Source organism: Rhinolophus sinicus, chromosome 16 (genome assembly GCF_057876585.1).
Source record: "Rhinolophus sinicus isolate RSI-liver-muscle chromosome 16, RSI-T2T, whole genome shotgun sequence".
In the NCBI taxonomy this organism is placed as follows: domain Eukaryota; kingdom Metazoa; phylum Chordata; class Mammalia; order Chiroptera; family Rhinolophidae; genus Rhinolophus; species Rhinolophus sinicus.
The window spans coordinates 70,037,832-70,062,609 of record NC_142516.1 but is presented as its reverse complement, the minus strand read 5'-3'; the positions used below and the strand labels follow the sequence as shown (position 1 = coordinate 70,062,609).

The 24,778-nt window shown below is 41.9% G+C and overlaps 1 protein-coding gene across 2 annotated transcripts in view; it reads left to right on the top strand.

The window, feature by feature from the left end:
* MOB3B (MOB kinase activator 3B) overlaps positions 1 to 24,778 on the top strand; it is a 184,002-nt gene that overhangs the window by 55,603 nt on the left and 103,621 nt on the right. For both annotated transcript variants that reach the window (XM_019736287.3, XM_019736285.3), the window contains exon 2: positions 5,291 to 5,903. In XM_019736287.3, coding sequence (XP_019591846.1) covers positions 5,486 to 5,903 — 418 coding nt within the window. In that variant the 5' untranslated portion in view covers positions 5,291 to 5,485. The remainder of the gene's footprint in view (positions 1 to 5,290; positions 5,904 to 24,778) is intronic.

Below are 24,778 nucleotides of genomic sequence, written 5' to 3'. Positions count from 1 at the left end.
AATAGGAAAAGAAAAATAAGAACTTTCCTTGCCAGCATTGCTTAGCTACCTTGTCAACATTCCCTTGCAGCCCAGTAGAATTCTCTCTGCATATTTTCATAGTGCTCACTGTATTTTATTGCTATAATTGATCTATTAAGCAGAAACTATAGAGCACACATGGAGCCCCTGTCAATTTCATGATGTTTATTTGGATTTCCATTTTTCTCTTTCCACAGGGCCTCACTTTTTATCATCCTGAATTGAATAAAACTGGGAAGGAATCACATCACTATTTATATTGGTACAATTAACTTTGTAGCTTGAAAAGCAAAAGCCAATAAAGTAACCTCAAAACTAGACAGCAAATCGTGGACTTTTCAAAGTCAGGGACCAAGTTTTCAGTAGCTCTGCACCCTTGGTGCCTAGCCCCGTGTCAGACACGTAAAAGGCCTCTAGTAAATGCTTATTGGCTAAATGAGCAATTGGTTTCAAATTATTTATTGAGGACCAGCATTGAGGTAGGTGCTATTCATAACATAGAATTTGCCTATAGTTTCTACCCAGGGGATAGAACTTATGACTTATTCTTTTTGTTCTGGAGACTGGATGAGGACAGAGCATAATGACTGTTGTTGCTAATGTTACATTTTATGTAGCCAAAGAAGTTTTTTCTGCCTGTGGCCTCAGCAGCAGTGAAAGCAGCCACATCATCTGGCATTTATGAAAAGGTATTCTCTGGGAACCTCCTAAGTTCTGCGTACTGTGCTATCCAAATCAATCCAGATCAAAGGACCCGGTCATTGTCACCATCTGTCAAGGCCATTGTATTCAAAACAGTGAGTCTGTCATCATTCTCTTTCTCAAACACATGCACACTCAACTGAAGAATATGTGTATGATGCCAAATATCTGACAAAAGAACAAATGCAAATTTATTTAATCATCCCTTTACCCAGCCAGTCAGGCAGCCCTCCAAGCCAGTGATCCTGAAAGCACATATTTCTCCCGAGATTTTGTTAAAATGCAGACTTAGATTTACTAGGTCTGGGAGGAGGCCTAAGAGTGTGCATTTCTAATAAGATTTCTTAGTTAGATCAGGCTTTGATACTTAAAGTGTCATCCAGGGACTGGTGGATTTGGCACCACCAGGGAGCTTGTTAGAAATGCAGACTCTTAGGTGCCACCCCAAACCTACTGGATCAGAACCTGGATTTTATCAAGATCCTACATTGTGAAGTGCACCATAGGGAATGTACTCAATAGTAATGTGTCAGATGGGTACTAAACTTAAAGGGATGATCACTTCATAAGTTATGTAAATGTCTGATCACTATGTTGTACACCTGAAACTAATACAATATTATATGTCAACTGTAATTGAAAAATAAAAAATAAAACACCGAGATCCCCATACTAACATCTGAGATGCACTGTTCTAACTGTTTAAGAAGCCTACAGTATAAATTATGGGCATGGATCCCAGTGGGGCTCTGGATTGGAAAGTAAGGCCGGGTAGATTTCCTGTTCCCTTTTTCATCAAAACTCTTTAGGGTACCTGCCCCAGTACAGCATCTGACACACAGATAAAGACACAAACAGATGCCTCTGTTTAGTCATTCAGGAGTATGATGAATTTGTTATTATCCATCCTGGATTGCCATTGGCCCACCAACCATCCCATCCCCTTTCCAGGGAACTTTATTCTAGACAAAGAATTTGACACGTTCATGTCTGAGCATGTCAGAAGGAGAAAACATGTGGCACGAGCACTGGGAGATCACAGTTTCTATTTCCTTATCTGTAAAATGGAGATACTAATACGTACCACCTGTTCTAGCTTCCTATCTAGTCTTGTGAGGAGCTTGGAAATCTACATGTGAAGGAGATTTGAAAACATAAAGATGTTCATGAGATTTTAAAACAGCTTTAGTGAGAAGAAAAAAAAAATCACAGAGATTTCAGGGCCAGAGAGGTCTGGCTTTAAAATTTGGCCTTCCCGTGTACTAATTTTGTGATTTCTGCCAAATTATTTCATCTAGGTGAGCCTCAACTTCTTCTTATGTAAAATGGTCATGAAAACATCCACCTGGCAAGGTTGTAGGTAGGATTAAAATGTTACTAATATGTGTAAAGAATCAGGTACATAGCAGAGTTTAATAAATGGTAGTCAAGAGCAGTGCATTAGAGGACTTGGTTGAGAAATAATCTTCCAAAGATGACTTTCCCCTCAGGTAAATGCTGTTGTGTTGGAGCAAAAAGAGAATGGCTTGGAAGCTGGTTAAATGACTTGGAAAGCTGGTTTTGGATGAAACCCCATCCAGTTCAAGAGACTGATATCTTGAAGTTGATTATCTAAGTATATCCAGAAGAAACATCCCCAAACCTCAATGAAGGTTTTACTATTTATTTAAATATTTGTGAGTACCGGCCACTGCGGGGCTTTGCGGTGAGGAGGGCTTGCTATGATTGTTTTGTCTCATTCAAGTGCCTGAGCATGCAAAAAGAGACCCATGTGGAAAAGCAGGTCTTGTGACACTCTCTGCCTGAGACTGAAATCACACTATACTCCTGGATGGTTCAGGATATCACCAGGAAGAATATCACCAAACAACCACTGTTACTCTAGAAAAAGAAAGGGCAATTTTTTGTTTGTCTCTTTTTGTATGTCTCATTCGAATGCCGGAAGGACTTGCTGAGAGCCTGGCTCTCGTGTAGAGGGAGGTTTCCACATTAGTATCCATGCAAGCAGACACTCCAGGCCAAGGGCAAACAGCACAATTAGTGATATCAAGGGTCATCTAGGCAAGGAGAGGATTGCTCTGAGGACACTGGGAATTGATGGTACCCCATTATCAGAATAACAGAACAACAAGTCTTATTTGCTGGAGACCTGAGGGGGCGGCTGTTGGATTATTGCTGCTTTACTGTCAGTAATTAAGCATTTGTGATACAGAGAGACTATTGTCTCTTTTAAAAGAAAAAGATAAAAATGAAAACAAGTACTCACCATCCTCTCTCTATCTTCCCAACCTCTAACTAATATTTTTATTTTTGAAATGCCCTTTTAAGGCTCTTAGTTTTCTTAAGCCTCTTTTCAGGCAGGCTAAGCCTTTGGGAAGATACAGTTTTGAAGGAGAGAGAGCCCTTTTTTTTTTTTTTTCTAGAGTTATAGCAGTTATGTGGTGGTATCCTTCCTGGTGATACCAAAGTAACCAGGAGTGTGATTCCAGTCTTAGGCAGAGAGTGTCACGTGACGTGCTTATCCACATGGGTCTCTGTGTCGGGGGTGTGTATGCTCAATGCCATATGAGGAGGACAAACAAAACAAAACAAAAACACACCTCCTCATCATGGGGAATTTCAGTGAAAACCTAATAAGAGGGTAAGACTAAGAGGGAGGAAATGAGCACACAGAGGCTGTAGGGAGTAGCCAGAGAAGGCAGTTAGCGGAATGGCCAGCAGTTCTGAGCAAAGAGTAGAGTCTGTGAGAGGGAATTGGAGTCTCCAGTGTGGGTTTTTGTTTGTTTGTTTTCTTCTTTGGTTTTGTTTTATTTGGCCTGAATAACTAAAGTTTGAAACATCATCAAGCCATGTTTGAGTGTGGAATGACAGCAGAAGCCCTTCTAGGTAGGGAAAGATTTAGCTTGTTGAACTCCAAGTCCAGCTCCCATAATGGGTCCTTCTGAATCTGGCCGCAGCTCTTGGCTCACTTTGCTAGGGATTGACCCAGGAGTGCATCAGTTTATCTCCTCTCGTTTCTAGGACACAGGACACAGTCTTTACCTCCAGCCAATCTATACTTGTGATCTTTGGGGAGTTTGTAGATGGAACCACTGGGTAAAAGGGCGTCATCATCCAGCAGGAAAGACAGCTTGAAGGGCATCACGTTTTGGAGTATAAGGCCACGTGCAAAGAGCTGGGTTTTTTGACAAGACAAGAAACTGGGTTTCAATACTAACCATACACCCTGCTAGCTATGGGACCTTGTTAGCCAAGTAATTTTATCTTTTGGAGACTCAGGGATGATACCTGCTACAAATCTACTATACCAACTATAATTCTATAAACCTAACCAGAATTGTATAAGGGTCAAATGAGATAGTGGAGAAGAGAGCATTGAAGACATCAGAGCTGTACTGTCCAATATGATAGCTACTAGCCACAAGTAGCTATTTGAATGTAAATCACTTAAAATTAAATAGAAGGAAAAATTCAGTTCCTCATTCACAATAGCCATATTTCAAGTGCTTAAGAGCCACATGTGGCTTGTGGGTACCATATTGGACAGCAAAGCTATGGGAAATTTGCATTATCGCAGAAAGTCTTATCAGATGCTCTGCCTGGAACTGCTGTGTAGGGTACGGTATTAAGGATGTGAAGGATGAACCACTGCAGGGATGAGAGATGCGGTCCTAGTTAAGGATTCCTGGGGAAAAACAGAAGCCACGCAAATTAGCTGAAGTAAAACAAGGAATTAATTTGATTAATTCAGGAAAAACATATGGTCCAAGAGCTGGAATCACAGCTAGGCTTTAAAAGGAATTTGAACCCGTTTCTAGAAGTAAGGACGCCACTCTCTCCTTCTCACTGTCTCTCTCTTTATCTTTCTTCTTCTCCCTGTGGCCACTGGTGCTCTTACCTCTGTATGTTCGTGACCTCTCCCATCTCCTCTTCCTGCTGCTTCTCTCTTCCTCCTTCTCTCCTCCCCTTACCCCCCATCCCCCCGCAGACCAGCTTTCTCAACTTCACTGTATATGGTCCAAATAGGGCTCAATGAGACCCAGTTCTCGTATCTTCTCAGGGATAATTCCTAACAAAGGCTAGGTCCTGATTCCAAATTCCCAGGATTCTTGTTAGCTAGCTAGGTGTGATCATCAGCCTTGCTCCCATCAGCTTTATCCAGTAGGATGGGGGCACTAGCCCCATTCTTACTCAATAGGGGCAATGGTGGGGGGAGGGGGGCAGATGCTCACAGGAGGAGCGCATGTGGGATGAGGATGGGTCATTGACTACTATACTCATCCTTCACACCTTGGAGAGGTCCACGGAGCCTGTGGTCACGCATGGAAGAGTCACCAGAGGTTTGACCAAGGCCATGAAGAAAAGGAGTGGGATACCTTTTCTTACTTGGTCATTTGTGTGGTTTGAATTGCCCGTATAGATTCCCAGGGGTTTGGCTTGACCGCTGCATCCACATACCTGGATGGAAGTAGGCACAGCCAAAGGCAGGTGGAAATCGGTCTAAACCTTTGTCATTTCTTAAATACAAACTGGGTACTTATGAGACCCTTTTCTCTCCTGCCTTCAGGAAGAAACATGAGGTTCCCCCGGAAATCACTCAAGAGGAAGATGGAAGGGGCTGTTTAAAATAGATTTAAAGCGACCGGCCGCAAGACTGGGGCCAGAGGGCTGGCAGTGGAAAACCCTGCTGGGTTGTGATCTCTCACTGAAAAGTTCCAGGTGCCTTTTTGCTTCCTGCAAAACAAAGGAAGAAAAGAAGACCATGTCCATAGCCTTGAAACAGGTGTTCAACAAAGACAAGACCTTTCGGCCCAAGAGGAAATTTGAACCTGGCACACAGAGGTTTGAGCTCCACAAACGAGCTCAGGCGTCCCTCAACTCGGGCGTGGACCTGAAGGCGGCTGTGCAGCTGCCCAGCGGGGAGGACCAGAATGACTGGGTGGCCGTGCACGTGGTGGACTTCTTCAATCGGATCAACCTCATCTACGGCACCATCTGCGAGTTCTGCACCGAGCGGACCTGCCCGGTGATGTCAGGGGGCCCCAAGTATGAGTATCGGTGGCAGGACGACCTCAAGTACAAGAAGCCGACTGCACTGCCAGCTCCGCAGTACATGAACCTTCTTATGGATTGGATCGAGGTTCAGATCAACAATGAGGACATATTTCCAACCTGCGTGGGTAAGTCCATGAGCAGTTTCCTGGTTACTTTGTCCCCTCCCACCCATGCTCAGAGAGTTTGCAGAGGCTTCTTTCGGGACTGCCTTGGAATGCTGAATGGCACCCATTATCAATGTTTCCCCAATTCCATCATCATTCACAAACCTGCAGTTTCTTTTTCCATATGTAGGAACTCATTGAAATTTTGAAACCTATTGTTTGTTGACCGTTTACAATAATTTCATGGACCTCAGCCATGAAATGACACATCCCACATGCTGGGAACGTTGACTTGGTGAAATGTTAGATTTGATCTTGCTGGCATTCTTAGGACTAGACTCCAAAGCCACCCAGGTGTTCTGGTAAGGTTCTTATTATTTGCCTAATTAACTAGTTAAACACGCATTCACTCTGGCACGGTTATTGGTATTTATCTCTCAGGTTAAGAAATCCCAATGTGAGACTCCATGGATTTGTTTGGGGTTGGCATTCTGGGAAAATAGAGATCCTGCCCTTCTTCTGTTCTTCCCTCTCCTGATCGTAGGTTCTTAATTCCAGGCTGTACTGTTAACTTGCGCACTTGTGTAGCTCTGAGACCCACCAGGACACTTGAAATGCAAATGCTTTTGTTTTCCTTAATTTCTAAGTCATAAAACTATTCAAGGGGAAGGAGCAAACCTTTTCTATCTCTTGTATTTCTTTATGCTGGTGATCATTGGACGGTCCATGCACTGACAGGCTGGATTTAAAATTCAGTTTTCTTGGGCTCTAGGTGCAATGGGAAAGCAATCTCCTTACGTCTCCTGTTGTATCTCCAGCCCTGGAACCCTGGTAGGCACTCAGGAAATATTTGTGGAATGACTGAAAAAATACTTGTGCCATTGGAAAGTATTATTAAAAAGCTCTGAGATGGTCAGGGTCTAAAAAAAGTATTTGAAACACATTGTGGAAATCACCTCTAGTTGGGATGTGTGTGTCCCCAAGTGGCATATGGAAAGTTGAGGTGGGGGCGTATGGAAGTAATTAAGTTAATACCAGAAAAAAAGAGTGTGTAAATTGATTAGGGCAGTATGTACATCTTGAACTATTCAGCACACAAACCAATTTGCTCAGAGTTCTGGTGCTGCCTTGACTTGTTCAGTTCCCTCATGCTCTTTCTTTCTGCTGTCCCTTGCTGAGGAAGAAGGTGGGGTTAATGCTTGACTCACCGGCGTAGGAGGAAGAAGACAGGTTTCAACTCACCCCTTACCGCTGACCCCAGCCACATCATAGACACCTCCATGGGGTGGGAATTTCTTAGGTTCATGTTTTTTTGCGCCTTCTTTGACTGTCAGAGGATTCTTTTGTCATTGGGAGGAATTTTTCTTTTCCAAAAGCATTACCAGCAACTGCCAATGCTTTGTGCAGAACATATGATACCCTGTTTCCCCGAAAATAAGACCTAGCTGGACCGTCAGCTCTAATGTGTCTTTTGGAGCAAAAATTAATAGAAGACCCGGTATTATATAATGTTATATCATATATCGTATCATATCATATTATATTAATTAGACCGGATCTTATAGTAAAATAAGACCTGGTATTATATTATATTATATTATATTATATTATATTATATTATATTATATTATATTATATTATATTATATTATATGGCGTTGCATTACATTACATTACATTATAAAGACCTGGTCTTATATTATAGTAAAATAAGGTCTTATGTTAATTTTTGCTCCAAAAGACGCATTAGAGGTGATGGTCTGGCTAGGTCTTATTTACGGGGAAACACGGTAGCAATAAAAATAAATAAATGTGGGCAGGGAGACAATTCTTTGTCCTTCCCCTCTGTTTTGGTGCTTCTTGATGCTTTGAGCTTTGGACGTTTCTGCTCTCTCTGGCAACCGTGGTTACCATGTAGAGTTTGTGACCAGAAATAACATCACAGAGCCATGGTGTGTTATTTGGGAATGAGGAAGCTTCTAGTGGTCACCTTGGAAAACAGGACATCATAAGTGGTTTTAGACTTTGCTTGGAGGAAATCAGTAGATGCCGCCATGTCCCCCAAAGTAATTGACTTTGCTGTCATTTTCTAGACATTTCTTTCGTCATTCAATGGATTTGAGGAACATAGTCATCTAATCAGATACCTCTGTTTCAGCTCTTCCCAATCTATGTTCTGTAATACACCAGTGTTCTCAGATTTTAATACATGTACCACTATGTTTTTTCCCCCATGGAAAAATAAGTTTGGGAAATGCTGAGTAAAATTGATTTCTTTACTGTATTTTAATATGCTAATGTTAATTATAAATCTCTCAAAAAGGAATGATATTTAGTATGTGATGTTTCCTAATTTGAACCTGCTAGCTTTCTTTTTTTAATGGACCACCATTAGAATCTTTGGGGAAATGTGAATCTATATATGTTAGAATTGTCAAACTTTTGTTTGTATCACAATTACTTTGGCCATCTGTTTAAAATGCAAATTGTTTGGTCCTCCCCCTCAACAACTAAATCAGAATCTCTTGGGTAAGACACAGAATTTCACTTTTAGCAAGCACCCACCACTCACTCCTTTGTCTATTGTAACCGCTCAGAATGCTTTTCATTCCCCAGAAACAGGCTCTTTATTACCTCTCTGGTTTTATTCATGGTGTTCTTTCCTTCTGGAATCACCATTTTCTCTATTTAGTGAATTCTCATGCATTCTTTATATCATGTTCTCTTTCACTCATTAGAATATAAGCCCTTTAAAATTATGGGATATGCCTTATTCATTTGAATATCCCAGCACTAAGCCCAGTCTTTATGCCTTATAAGTTGTTGGTTGGATGGATGGATGGATGCAAGGAAGGATAAATAGATGGATGAATGGAAAAATGATCTTTATAAAGTCCCGACATGGTGTGTATGGTGCTGGTGATCAAAGTGAAGTTAAAATATCTCTGAATCCCTTTATCACCATCCTGAGTATTTTCTGTACCTGCCACCACAGAATTTAATTTTCTGTGTTTAACTTTTCCAAGGTGAAATGTTAGGGGTCAGTAAAAATCACCACCACCCACCACCACCCTGAGGGTCTCCATCAGCATCCTGCTCACCTGTTATTTGCCTTTGGACAACACGGTTGCTATCTTTTGAAATAACTTATCATCAGGAGCCACTTTCTTTGTTAGAATTCATTTCTCCTCTGCCTCCCGCTAAATCCAGCCTACTTTGGTTCTTTTTGATCTTTGTGCTGCCAAGAGTCATTATCGTGAAAATGATCAAGATAAAGTAAAGGAAGACTTCTCAGTAAACAGCAGACCCTGGATCCATGAGAAACGGGGACTTCTGCTTAGCATTATGGCTTTGAATCATAGGCGCATTTCTGTGTTCTTGCCTGGGAATTGGGAGGGGTTCAAATTGCACCTCCTCCCCACTGTGATCCAAGGAAATAGAACCGGAAAATACTGACAGATGTGAAGGCTTCACCCTCAGTTAGGTATTAAAGGATATAAACAGCTGTTGATCTCTACCATTGAAACACGGAGGACAGAAAAGCTTTCATCTGTTCCTAGATTCTAGTTTAACTAGTATACGCCTGCTATTTCAGACGTGGAGCTTTCTCAGTTGGGAGAATACCAAACAGATGTGGCTCCCTTGTGAACTAGAGTCTCCTGCACTTTCCCTTGATCCTCTCCAGTTTCCTTTGTTAAAAAGCCAACAGATGTCCCTGTGAATGCTCCTAAGACAGCAGTAACTTCAGAAGCAAGGGCCCCTCCTCTTCAATTCTATCTCTACATATCCACTTTAAGAGATAACTGCAGAAAAGTAGGAAGCCTAGGAAGTCACAGCCGTTTTTTCTATCGCCTGTCTAATTACAATAATTTTTATGTTCTAGCCCTCAGCTTCCCTGTTTTTCTGTTATATAATAGGATTTAATATCTTAGATCTGACACTCAAGAAAAAAAAATGAGTAGAAAACTTAGAGCTCCTCCAACTCGTGTTTTTAAAAAGTCTTTGAACGAGAAGAATAAGAACATTAAAAAAAATAATTACATGATCTCACCTACCTCTATGGATTTAGGATAAAAGGGTGTCGGGGAAGGAAAGAGCAGGGAAAGGAAAGGAGAGAAGCGAGGGAGGGAACTCAAGATTTATTGAGCCTGCTAAGTGCCAAGCACTATTAATCTTTCTTAAGTCTTACAATAACTCAATGAATTAAATATTCCATTTTACCAGTGAGGAGGCTGGCATTTAAACAAGCTAAGGGGCTTTCCCAAGGTTATACAGCTAGTGAGTCATTTGTAAGTCAGGGAGTTAGCTCAAGAGTGTCCAGCCAAAAATCTATGCCTTTGTCACCACTACCATTCATAGCATGTATCATTATTTTGCAAATTTTCCTTCACCTGGCTAAAGACTTCTCAAATAACGGCTTTAGGAGGTTGTCTAGGATAGAGAATATTTCAGAAAACCTGGTTTTTGCTATAATTTGTATGTAAAAAAAAAAAGTATGTAAATATGTATGTAAAGCAATGCTTTTTGTTTACTCCTGTTTAAATAATTTCTCTGGACTGCTTGAGGAGTGACCTGGTACTGTAATATACCTGTTCCCATGTTCCATTCCAAGATTGGGCAGAGGATGACTTAGCCTCATAAAAATGCTCTGGGAGCCCACGACTACCTACTACTGCCATTCAGTCATTCATTCATTCAATAACTGTCAATACCTGCTTAGAAGCAGGCTCTATTGTAGGCACTGAGAAAGCAAAATGGACAGTTCATGTCCTTGGGTAGTTTCCATCATGTCCCGAATGTCTGTCTAGTTGCTCTGAATTGCACGTTTTTCTAAAAGGAGTAGTTTGTTCAATGGTCAAGTGCGTTGTGGAAATAGCTGCATCACTTTGGTAACCTTTCTCATGAGACTTCAGCTGAGTTTCATCCTCTCTCAAAATATGGGGACAGGAAACATGAGACTATAAAAAACTATGTCCATAGGGATGAGCTTTTCAGTCATCGGGTGTCGGAGAACTGAGTTTATAATTAGCCTTTAAATTTTAACTTTTTATTTTTTATTATATATTTCCCTCATTTTTAAATATAAATTTGTATAACACTGGTAAGACAGGATGTACATTAACAAAATATATTTACAGTGTGGTAGAATCAGCACTGGGCCTGCACACAGAGACTTGAAGTTAGCCAACTAGCTCTGCCATTACTAGACACTCTGTGACGTTGGTAAACATAACCTCTGAGCCAACATTTCTTTCTTTGTAAACTAAAGATTTTAATTCTGATCTCACAGGGCTGTTGTCAGGATTAAATGAGTCAGTGTGAGTAAAAACACCCGGCCCAGAGACATAAGCACCCAGAATAGGTGCTGGAAAACAAATGTGTTAGTCACCTCTCTGTATACGTTTCTACATGACTATCAACCAAAATTCATGGAGAGCACTAGATAATTTATGAACTATATCCCCAGAAAAACGAAACGCATTGTAAAAGACTCAACAAGATTTTTAGAAATTATCAATCTTCACTGCTGAATCACTGTGTGACGGGGATTATGAATGCTTCAGGTTGTCATCTGTCAAAGACTTGGGGAAATTTCAGTGTTGCCTTAGGAGCTAGACCAGCTCCTGGTTTCAGGGTTGAGCACCTAACTCTTCAGAGAGGAAGCCAGTAGACTGAGTCTTTTTACTTGGTTTTCAGAAGACTGAGTATTAAACCCACCCATGTCTGGTGTCAAACCAGAGGGTTAGCTGGGGAAGTGGGGAGATATACTATAAGTCACAGCTGGGACAAGCCACTAATTAACCTTTTCACTGCATTAATTGATTTCAAGTTTGTTCTCCAAAATGTGTCAAAAATCGACAAAAAAGAATTACAGTATTTATATTTTTAAGTAAATGCAGTTAAGGTGCTACATTTTATTAAAATAAATGAATACTTTAAAGTATAAAAATTTTCTATTGTTAAACACAATATTGAAAAACACAGAAGTATAGAAATATGTACATCCTTTCTGGAACACTGAGCTCATGGGGTAAAGTCGAACACCGCAATCAGCGGCATGGAAACATCATTTGACTATAGTCTAAAATCAGAGTTGGTCAAAGTTACCTGCATTTGATCTCTCAAGAGGATGGGAAAAGGTTTCTCAGACAACTCAGTGCCAGGAATGGAGCTCTCAAGATAGTCCTCTGAGCTGGCGAATTTTCCCAAGGCTCTGGAAACGTGATTTGCCTTTGGGATATGATAAACTGTTTGGCTCCCTAAGAATTTACCAGTTGGGAGGGCATAATAATAAAGTTGCCATTTCCTGAACAAGTGCTCCCTAAATGCTTTACCTGCATTATGTCAATTAATCTGTAAAACAACACCCGTAAAGGCGGGTAGTATGATTTCCATTTCACAGATGAAAAAGGTTAAGGAACTTGCCCAAGGTCGCACAGGCAGAGCCAGTATTCAGACCCCAGGCGGTCCAACTCCACCGCCCATGCTCTCCACTCCTCCAGCATCTTGTGTCTATGAGTTCTTACCCTAGAATCAACAGAATTCTTACCCTTGATTTAACCCTGCCTGTTGCATCCATTGTTAAGTCCACTTTAGGGAATGTCCTAAGACAAACCCAACAGTCACAGCGAAGGACTTGGAAACAGACAGGCCTACCATCTGATGCACATTGTACTGTGTCATTACTGATGGGAACTCCAAGGTCCTGCCCTTTCATATCTTGCCTCCTTGAGATTCTGGCACTATTCAAGTTTGTCCAGTTGCCTATTCATAGAAAACGTACAGAGGCAGCTGAATCCCCTCTTCCCCACCCCCACTAGCCCCTGGAGAATTGATAGTCTATTTTGATGGTCACAATTCCCCGCCCCCACCTGGTGAACCCAATACTGCAGTGACTCGGTGGCTGAGTTAATGAGGACAGTGTTAAATAACCACCCCTACTCAACAAATCCCAAGAGATACCTCTGAGAAATGGCGAGGGCCTCCATGCACTAAGAAGCAAAGAGGAAGGGAGTGCAGACTGGGAGCCGAGAGAGCCTCAAGGCTGCCCTGTAAGTTAAGGCTAATTACCTGCTGTCCCGACATGCACTGAGTTCTCCCTTACCTGTGCTATGTAATTTTAATGGGCCATATCTCAGATGACAAGTTGTAACATCTCAGCATCAGCTGGGCAGGGAAATGGGATATGTGATATTCAGTGGAAAGCAGAGATGAAAACAAAGGCTGTAATGGGGTGGGGGTGGGGGCATTTGCTGCTTTGACTGGGTTGGTGGTTGTAGACCTGGCACCCTTCCTTAGCCAATGGAGGCTGCAATGTGAGGGTCAGGGCTGAGTGGAGAGGCAGGCCAGCTCAGGCTGAGCTGAAAGGGATGTGGAAATGTATCTGGAAGTGCAATTGGATGAAGAAAAATGTCTTAACCAGAACAGTTGTCCAGACCACAATGTGGAGTGGAAGGAACAATTGTATAAGCCACTTGCAGTGCGGATGAGCTCCCCAAGAGCACACCGTAATTGTCACTGAGTTCCCCACTGGCTTCTAAAGAGAGCACAGGTTTTTGTGTATCTGAGCAGGGCGTATCAGCAGGGCACTGACACCAGAACCTTCTCCCTCTGCCCTCCCCACCAGTGCCCTGCTTTCCCTCTAGATAGAGGGTATAGAGATACTTAAATAACATCATTTTGAAGGGAGGCCAATTAGCCTGCCCTAGATCTGTGGAGAGTCTTTCACAAGCTTTTCCTTTAAAATACCTTAGTAGGTCTCGGGACATGGATTGTCTGTAAAGGCCTGTGCAGACAGGACCTTTCTGGTGTTTTATCTTTAAAAATTCATATTAAATTCCTATTCTAAATGACAAGTCTATCCATGTTTTCCTTCACATGATCATTTTTCCCCTTAAGTCTTCTTCTAGTAAAGGGATGCTCTGGGAAGATGAGCCAGTTTGGGAAGGAGGCGTGGTAAAAAGGAACAGAAACGACAATCTGTCAGAGCTGAGTTTGAATCCCAGTTATCAACTTTTACTAGCGAATTTTCAGTCTTTCTAAACCTAATTCCTTGTCTATAAAGTGCATGTAAAAGCACTTACTTCATAGGATGGATGAGAGTATAAAATAACGTGCTACATTTTAAACACTTAGCACAGTGTAGGGTATGCTTTAAACGTTAGTTCCTTCAATATCACACAGTACCAGCATGAAGAAATAGTCTTGTCAGGTGAACTGAAGTGAGAAAGGAAAGAACCTCGGATGAAAATCTATAATTATATTAAACATTTGGCTGTGCAGTTGATAATCCATGTTCCCTTCATCTTTTGCTGTATCTTGTGGAACCAGCGGAGATTAACTGCATGGCCCAGACTGCCAGAACCAGGAATAGGTCCACAACAGAACTTCAGAGATGTTTCACATGCATAGCCCATGAGGCCTGCACGAAGCCAATGCCCCCTTCTTTTTTCTGCCACAGGATGTAGCACTCAGCATAACATTCTCCAATAACTGGATACATGGTGAACAAATCACTACCATGCATGTGTAAATGGGCTGACTGATGCCATATAGTTCATATTGCAGAACAGATATATTCCTGAAAATTGTGAGGCAGTTGAATTTTTTGTCACCTGGCTCTTATTTTCATTTCTCAGATTGAGTTCAATATTTAAAGAGAGGTTGGCACAGAATCTTTACATATACAAATACCTCCTTCGTGATGTGTCTAACTAGTGCTTAGTGCATGCCTTTGGAAGTGAAAATGTCTGTCTTTGTGGAGTATGTACTGAAGTTGTTAGTTCTCTCTCAGGAAAACGAAAAATCTTTCTTCAAAGGAAGCAATAGGTTTGCAGGGTTTCTATAGCATCCAGCTCATGGTCCCAGGACTGGAAAGCAGTGATGATGGAAGGGAGAAACTTCAGCCAATCGGGAGGCATTCGTTTTGTTGCCCACCCCCTGTGTCAACACTCTCTGGGAATCTGCCAACAATGGCAGACTCCTGCCTGGCTTCCAGTACAGCTGCAGAGAGGGAGCCCGACTGCCTTGTGTGGCAGTGCATGGGACTTGAGCTTCTAGGAACCACCAAGAATTAATTACCTGTGCATGACTGCCTTCAGCATCACCTTGATTGCCTATCCCAGCCAGAGAATCCTCCCCTGGCCACCAAGAGCAAAGGGAAGAAAGTTACTGAATATTGAGGATTTGCCTGCTATGGCTCTCAAAGAAACCATTCATATTTGGCCATCCCAAAGTGGGGAAGAAAAAGCCTGCAGCTGAGGGCATCTGTCTTTCTGTGCCATTGAAAGAAATATGAGTAAGTACGTTAATTATAGGTACCAAGTTCCCTAGGAGACAATCTGTAACTATCAAAACATATGGGATGTGTTTTGATAGCTTTATTTTTGTTTTCCAAAAATAGGTTACAGGTAAGGGCTCATCTTCAGTCCAGGTTCGAATCTGTTCCTCTCCTTATGGGCTGTGTGATCTTGGCAAACCCTGAACCTCTGAGGCTGTCTCCTCAGCTGGAAAGTGAAAGTAACGACAATAATACCCACTTTGTAAGGTTCTGAGAATTAAGTGTCATAATGCATATAAAACTCTTAGCGAGTTCCCGGTAGAGAATTAAGTACTGAATACATTTGAGCTTTATTTCTTTTTCACAGTGATATGAAAAGGGAAGACCTCTGATTTATTGTGGTTTGTAATGCTTCATTACATAGAAGAATTTCTCCTGTAGTATTCCCTGCACATTTCTTCTCCAACTGAAGTAAAAATTGAGAAAAGCTGTTGATTGTATCATAATTACAGTAGTTATCTTGGAAAAAATAATTTCCACATCCATTCGAATCTCAGTTAATAATCAAAACTTTAACACCAGCTGAAAGCAGTAGATTCCCCTTTTTTATGTAAAGCAGTAGTTCCAAAGTTAAAGCTACACTAATAATAATATTAACTACCATTTTTTACCTTTTCTGAGTCAAGCAGTGTGCTTGATCCTTTCTGTCTTTTTCTTTCTAATCCTCACAGCAGTCCTGGTTGATCATCATTATTATCCCTGTTTTCAAGTGAGGAAGCTGAGATAAGTTTCTTCCCCCAAAGTGTGGGGAGAACTGACAAGTCAAACTGGGATGGTGAGGCAACCAGGTAGTAATAACAAGAGACTTAAACCACTGCACCCTAGGATTAGACAAACAAAAGGAGGACAGAGCCTGGGGGCCAGGGCTGAGGAAAAGCTGGTCAACAGGAACTGGAACGAAGGAGAAGACGCAGTACTGCTGGAGTCCAAAGGAGAGAGAGGAGGAGAAACAACTGGGCTCTGTTTCCTTTGGTTTCCTGACAGTGCTTTCCATTGCCTTTGGCAAAGGATCCTGGGAAATGTATGTTGCAGAGAAAGGACAGGGAATGGATCTGAGAACAGATAGACAAAAACATACGAAGAAAACAGGTCAATAAAAATAGATAATTTTATAATTACCTATATAGTATATAATTTTAGGTAATGGTAAGTTCTATGAAGACAAAATTGGGAAAGGGAATTGGGATGCTGTAAGATATAAATGAGATCGATGTAGAACAGTGGCTCTCAATTTTTTTTGTTTTGGTCTCAAAACTTCATACTCTTAAAAATTATTGAAAATCTCAGTGCTGTTTTGTTTATGTGAGTTATATCTATCAAGAGTTACCATATTAGAAATTGAAACTAGAAATATTTTTTAAATATTTATTAATTAATTCGTTGAAAAAAATCATAATAATCCCATCACAAAGTAACATAAATATAAATTTTATGAAAAGTAACTATATTTCCCAAAACAAAAAAATTGAGTAAGAAGAGTGGCATTATTTTAGTTTTTGTGAATGTTTCTAATGTCTGGTTTAATAGAAAACAACTGGACTCTTATCTGCTTCTGTATTTCAATCGATTGTGACATGTATTTTAAGTTCAAGTCCGGGTTCATACAGATACGTCTTTGGAAAGGGGAGCATTTTGTGTACCCCTGAAAGGACTCCCCGGAATCCCTACAATACTTTGAGAACCGCTGCTGTAGATAAAGCAATGGAGGGTCAGTCCTTTGCACCTAGTAGGCACTTGACAATTTTAGTTGAATGAACCCAAATTAAGATTGCTTTGAGTGTTTCAGTGTCCCTGGTGATAAATGGTGACATTGGTGACATTGTAGTAGTATAAACCAGTTAGACAATACTGTTCTTAGGCCCCATTGATCAGTTGGACGCATGCTTGGTGGCCTTTACCCAGCAGAACTGGTGGCTTTTCAGCTCAGTGTTCACTGTCATGCCGTTTCCCTATCACAGACACTTGTGGGACCACTGAAAGGAAGATGCCAGTCAGGCTCTGAAAAAAATGCACCCTCTGATTGCCTTCGCACTATGTTCACGATAACCTAAGGGCTAATTCAGACTAGACAATTAACTGGTGGGACTTGAGGGGTACATAGGAAGTATTTTAAAATTTGAGTGGAATCGCTGTGATGTAATTATTATTCCATAAAATAGAGTGATAGACCACCAGCAGTTATCCACCTTGCAAATGTTTTGCAACGGTATTCAAGTTCAGGATAGCTTTCGATCTGGGTCAGAAAGGTTGTGAGTTTCTTCTCACCATCAGCTGATACACATTCTTTTAGGAGGCCATAGCCAAGACCTAAGTCATCTTGTAAGGCTGCTATTAGGGCAAAGAAATTGAATGAATGATTTAGAAAATATTTGCTCTTTTAGATCATCCGTGACCCTACTCTTTACATCAGCATAGATAATTGAGTTCAGCATGAGCTGAGCTCCATGGCAAGGCACGCTGTGAGGAAATGACGATTGGTCAGCTTTAGATGGACATGGACACGGTACTTCAACCTGTAAATGGGAAGATATGAATTACCCTCTGTACACAGACTAGTTTTTCAATGAGCTTTATAAAACATCTAATACCAAATGAAATGTGTTTTTACTGTGGGTTTCAGAGGCAAATCTCACACCTACCTTTCTAAGTGGATTATGTCATATCTAGTTTTTCATTATATGCAGTTGATGTAAAAATGATGTTTACTGTTTATTGAGTGTCTACAATAGTTTAGGTGCCTTAACAAAGCTCACTTACTTTTCACAACTTTTTTAGAAAAAAAAAATGAGGAAACTGAGTCACAAAGAGGCACAGGTCACTCAGCTTGTAAAGGCCTTTATCTTTCTGACACCACTGTGTTTTTTCACTGTGCCGGGGACCTCTGTGATACACATATTCTAGGCATGTGCATGCAAAGCTTGGCATAAACACACAGACACAAAGGTTCAAAGACTAAATAAGAGAGGAAAAATCCAAAGGAGAATTTGAAGAAGCAGAAAATTTGGCTTCTCTCTGACACCAAAGCATGAGGCCTTTGCAGAAGAAATCCTGCCTGGATGAAATAAGATATTTCAAGTCATGAGTTTGTTACTTTCTTGTTGTGCCTTCAATACAGTACTTAGATTTTTAACACATGGTGGGCTGAAACCAGGAAGACTGATGCCAGTGGGACAAACCTCACATTAATAAGGTGAGACAGAAGGCTCAATATAATTCTCATGTGTGTGGGGAGGGCTGGTGCGTGTGTGTGTGTGTGTGTGTGTGTGTGTGTGTCTTATAAAGATAAAAATCTCACTGGTTAGAAGAGGGGGAAAAATAAACAAAAGAATATGAGGGTATGCATATAGCTACTTACAGTGACCTGTGGTTTAACACTGAACAAATGAGGAAATCTCTGTAATTCACTTTCCACTTGTAACATTGAGTCCAAGTGTGTGCAGCCCCTATAACTATTGACTTTCCCTTCTTACTCCGTGGTCTGCTAACATTGGAGTCCATGAAATTTTCCTGGAAACCTGAGTCATAAGGTTGTTATGAGATCTTACAAGGTAATACACTGGGCTTGATATGTATCAAATGTTCAGTAAACATCAGCTAACTGTATTACCGGTAATGTCATCGATACTGTATTGCTGCAAAGTGGTTGCTATGTTTTCTCCCATAGAGAAGCTGCACATACCTAACTGATTGAGGATCCCAGAAATAAAGACCCTGGAGACCCTAAGCCCCTTGACAGGCAGGGTCAGAGGCAGGTTTCTGGACTTCCTGCGGAGGTGGACTTTTCAGCTAGGGTTTCTCAGTCAATCCTCAGACAGTTGACAGTTTGGGGCTCCGTGGAATTTTTTTAGTCCTAAAACATGTTGACTCTTAAAATAGCCCTGGACTCTGGCTGCCCTTATCACAATAACTCACCACGGGGCTGAGGACGCAATGTTATTTCAGGTGCCACAGGTACACATTTCACGTCCTGCAGCCCCCTGGCCTCCCGCAGTGCTGTATAGCAGCTGGGCTTTGGGGACGGTCCGTGACGCCCTCTGTCAGCTCACAAGAAATACAACCGAAAGTGGGGCTCAAGTTTTTCAGGTAAAATTAGTGTGATTAGTGTGAAGTTTGAAAGGGGTATATGATCAAAGGGAACTGTTTAAATGACCCAATAAATAGATCCATAAGGATCGATTTCTTGAGGAAGCTGAGTTTCAGAACTAAGTTCAGGGTTATTCATGCAACAAGTATTTTTTAAGCACCTACATATTCCAAGGACTGTATTAGGCAGTAGAATACAAAGACTGGTCTGCCTGGCCCTTGTGCCTGCCCCTTGGCGCTCCTCTACTCCCTGAGAGCCCTCTGTAACCCTGTCCATAAGCTCAGACCCACCAGAGCTTCTGACCTCCTTCCCATGCTTCAGTAGCAGGATGGACCTCCTAGTATTAATTATCAGGCCAATCTCATACCCCAAATCCAAGACCAAGAAGTAGATTCTTGTCTGGGATTCTTCGTTGTACCTCAGTCACGTAAGACGGGCATCCCACCTTGCCGGCCCATTGTGCCATGTTGGAGGTTTACTTCTGGTGTCCAGACCAATGACAGGGTGCCCACTACTTGATGCCAGCCCCTTCCATGCTGACCCCTGGCCAGCCCCTCACTCCTCTGCCATCCCCTGTCCTCTTGCCCAGCACTGTGCCATCTACCAAGGCTCCCTCTGCCAGGGCTCTCCTGCGGAGTTTGCCTCAGCACCTGTGTCATCCTCATGGGTCTATCAGGGGTCCTAACCTGCTGTCACCAAGAGGGAGGGCCTCCTGCCACCAGCTCATCAGCAGCGGTTCTAACATAGTCGCAACTTCAGGGTAGGCACAATGCTTTCAGTGGGCAGCAAGTAAGGGCTCCCACACTCGAGCAGGAATGGCGCTCTGACTCAAGTGCCCTTTTAGCTGCTAAAGCCCTGAATGTACGGCTCAGGCTTTTTCTAAAGTTAATGCTCTGCTCCTTTGTCCACGCTAAAGTGATGGTAAAGGCTGAGTGCCTGAGTGTGGTACAACCCCTTCCTTAAAAGACTTCTCTACTAACAATTGTCACCCCAATAAATTAAAAAAAAAAAAAGAAAGACTTCTCGGTGCTCTTAGCTACACAGTTACTGCAACTGCTGTCAGTGAATGTTTACCTTCTAAAAGGGAAACTGGCTTGCATCACGAAGTCTTAATGATGTCGCGAGTAAATCAGAACAGAAAAAAGGCATCTGGCATATTCTATAGGCGGGCCTGATGGAGAGGCCGCTGTTCATCTATTCCAGCAGATCGGCTCCTTAATTTAAGAAACAGCAATGCAACATAGCTTCTGTTCTTCCAAAGCTTCAAGCTATGGTTTTGCTTTCAGTAGGATTTAGCAAAGTTGTTATCCCATGCTTTCAGAAGGAGGCTCCAGACTAAAAATACCTCAATACGTGTCTTAAAATGACACAACGAAAAACTGAAGTCTTTTTTTTTCCTTTGGAAATAAGCACTTTCAGACACAAGACGGGCAGCTGTATCCATAAGGATGACTCTCACTTCTATTGCATAGATCCCTGCTCATAAGTAATGAGTGTGACACATGTGAGATGCACCAGGGAATTTCAAAAGGAAGGTCTCTGGTGACAGTGGGACGCTCTGTGCTGCAGTCGAAGTGATATGTTTATCAGAAATGACTTTTTTTAATGTCCATCAAAATGGGTCCTATTTATCAATAATCAGTAAATAAATAGATCTCCTATAAATAAATAAACAAATTTGATAACAGAGACATGGCCCCTTAACTGATTAATAGCCAATAAAATGGGGATATTTGTCCCATTGCTGTAGTGAGGACTCAAAAACTCATCAAAAAGGAATAAAGTCAGCAAATACCTTTAGAATTACGTAATAGCCCCAAATGAAATCAGATTTTTGAACATAGAAACAATTTTATATTTTCCTACAGTAGTCTTTGACATTCTAAGAGGTTTCAGTGCCAGGCGGGGCTCAAGCCTCACCCATTCTTCACAGGGCAGATAGTCATTTTCTTAAAAATTATTAATCAGATCATGTTCATTCTCTCCGTGAAGACCCAATATCTTCCCACTACAACCAGAAAAATGTCCTAAGTCCTTCCCTTGGCCTGCGGTCCCCTTCATGAGCTGCTTCTGCGACCTCCTCGCGCACCGTTTCCCCTGCCCACTGGATTCCAGCCATCCTTGCCTTCTTTCTTCTCAAACAAGCCGCCCCCTACTTCTTCCTCTCATTCTCCACCGCCAAGCCTTTGCACGTCCTGTTCCTTACGTCTGGAAGCCTCCATCCTGGATGTTTGCGTAGCTGGCTCCTTCTTGTTACTCAGGTCACAGCTCAAATTTCCCCTCCTCGGAGAGGACTTTTCTAACCATCCAATATAATGTGACATAGATCCAGCCCTTCAGTTTATCTCTATTAGACCATCCTGTCCAATTTTCTTAAGACTATTTTCATCCTGAAGTTATTTGTCTTATTCATTTATTCATTTACATTAGTTAACAGGGATAAGAGCACCATTCATTCCTAACTAAAAATCAAACAATAAAATGAAAACTATCATAATAAATCAGAAATAACACCTTTTCCAATGGATATGATTGCTGGAAAAAATTGTCTAATTCAATACATGCTCACTTACTGTGTGCCCAGTACGGTGGTAACTTCGGGAAGCCAATCAGACAGTCAGCAAATATTTACTGAATATTTCACATGTGCCAGACAGTGTGCTAGTGTGCAAAACACTGGGCTACATTGGTAAACAAAACAAGTGTGACCTTCGACTCATGGGACTTAAAATCAAACAGTGGAGTGTGACATTACAAAGGATGGAAACTGCCTGACTGTAGGAATCTCTCCCATTTGATGCTTCAACCCCAGTGCCTAAAGCAGTGCCTGGCACAAGCAGTTGCTCTGTATAAGCTGATGAATGAAGTGACATAAATCATTATAAATGTGAAATGTTTAGCAGAGGAAATGCAGTGTGTAAATATACAAAATACACGCGCGCACACGTCTCTAACAGGTGGAGCTCAGAAGTGATATTTAAGGTGAGACCAGAAGGGTGGGAGGGATTCAGCAAGGTGAGAAGGGTAGGGTAGGGAGGTGGTCTGGAGAAGAGAGAGCAACTTGTGCAAAGGCTCTGAGGTGAGAGAAGTGTAGTGTCTGTGAAGGACTAAAAGAATGCAGCAGAGTGAGTGAGGCAGGAGTGGCACGAGTTCACAGAGGTAGCAGGGCCTTGGAGACCATGGCAGGGAACAGAGAGGCCCTGAGTACTCTGGACCTTGTTCTGTGGTCATAGGAAGCTGTGAAGGCAAATGAGTGATATAGTAAGACTTGAATGCTAGAGGGATTGCTCTGGCCACAGTTTGGGGAGGAGCGAGGATGGCTGCGTAGAGACTGGCTAGGAGCCCATTGCAGTGGTCCAGATAGGAGACACTGAGAATTTAAACTCAAGTGTGGAGATAATTAGGTGGATCAGAGATTCTTAGGAAGGAGAATCAGTGATGGAATATGCGGGGGTAGAGTGGGCAACAGAAGTAAAGGACAATTCTAGGTTTCAGACTTAAGCAACTGAGTTAGAGCCATTTACTGGGGTTGAGAGTCTTGGAGGAGGATTTTTGGGAGCTGGAAGTTTGGATGAGTTGATTTTGAGGTGTCTCTGAGACATCCAAGTAGGAATATGGACCAGGCAAGTGAATGAGTGTTATGGGTCTTGACTTTTCAGTTCCATTTCCATTCCCTCATGATGGTGGACTGCATTTCCTGCTCTTATTTCCTTCCACATAATTGCCCGCATTAGCTTATGCTCACTCAAGTGGTTTTCTCTTTTGTTCAACCCAAAGTGCCTTGGGTAAGCCAAGAACTCTTTGACTGGCAGAGAAACAGTTGCTTGACCTCTGCAGGCTCCATTAAAGGTCACCCTTGGCAATGATTCAGTAGCTTAGCAGGTTTACTGCTGTCGCCTCCAACTCCTAAACCATAAATTAAGAATCCCGTGCACAGAGAGCCTTCCTTCTCATCTATAAATCACGGGAATTCTAAAGGCCTTGACAATGCATGGCACAACCTCCCTTAGTTGTTCTGCTTCCAGGAATTTATTCAGACTTGATTAACTGGAAGGGTGGAGATGGGGCTTTGCAGTCTCATTTTTGGTATCTTTGGCTGGATGAAGTGAGAGAAATACTTCTCTTTTTAAGGCAGCAGGCATGAGATTGGTCCATCGCAGAGACTTTTTGCATCTCTGATTTCTGTGACAGTAAATGAAGTTTGCACCTTCATTTTCACTGACCATCTGACAGCGATTTCATCCCTCTTTGGCTTAACTCATGGCTGCCTCTCAGGTTAGAATCATCTTGCTGGTCAAGATGGGTGAAGGTAACAGCTCTGGCATGGGACAGACATGGGTGGAAAATGCGTTTGGAGCTAGAGAAGAGGTGAGATACAATAATTTGAGGTGAGGAACAATTTCTGATTTAAAATTTGGGGGACGCCTGGTTGAAAATCAGCAAATCTGCTTTAGAAAAATATTTCCTAAAAGGAAAATGTTGATTTTTCATTAAAGGCGAGATAATAGTCTCAGAGAAAAGAAAAAGGATGTCCCTGAACCAACACTCTAGCATCATTTTCTTTCTCCCATATGAACTGAGAATTCAGTGTAATTGGGAAAGATTTGTGTTTTTAGCAAAGGTTGGAAAACAGCTTCCTTCTGCTCTTCCTCCTACACCTCACCCTGACCCCTTACTTTGATAACCCCTTTTCCTGCACTAGCAGGTATGGAATTGAGAGGGCAGAGGAAGAATAGCCTCCAGAGACACTGGTTAATGCATAGTTTAGAACTGAGCCCCACCCTTATTTAACAGAGAGGGGAACTCTGCAGTTCATTTCCAATACTGTTTTTGGATAGGAGGGGATGAAATTAGAAGACTTCCAGGGTCCTCTCAGGTTCTAATATTCTGTTAATGAAAAGGACTGTCAATGACACTACAGTTGGCTCTCGGTATGCACAGGTTCCATACAGTCCACCAACTGTGGATCAAAAATATTTGAAAAAAAAAGTTACATGGTTGCTGTGCACCATGTAGTTAGATCTATGAAGGTTGTGTCTGCACAGAACATGCACAGATTTTTTTTTCTTGTCATTATTCCCTAAACAATATAGTATAACAACTATTTCCATAGCATTTGCATTGTATGAGATATTATAAGTAATCTAGAGATGATTTCAAGTATACGGTAGGATGTGCATAGGTTATAAGCAAGTACGATGGCATTTTGTGTAAGGGACTTGAGCATCCTTGGCTTGGGGTATCTGAGGGGACTCCTGGAACTAATCCTGTGTGGTTACCAAGGAACGACTGTAGCTGCTCTGAGGCTGTGACAGGGTCAGGGGTATTCGACGCTGGCTGGGATTCAGTTCAGTTCAAAAGACATTTATCGCATGCCTACCGTGTGCTGGGCATGGGGTAAGGCATTGCAGGGCACAGAAAGAATGACAAAAAGTGCTCTCTGTCCTTGAGTTTGCCATCTCAAGATGACAAT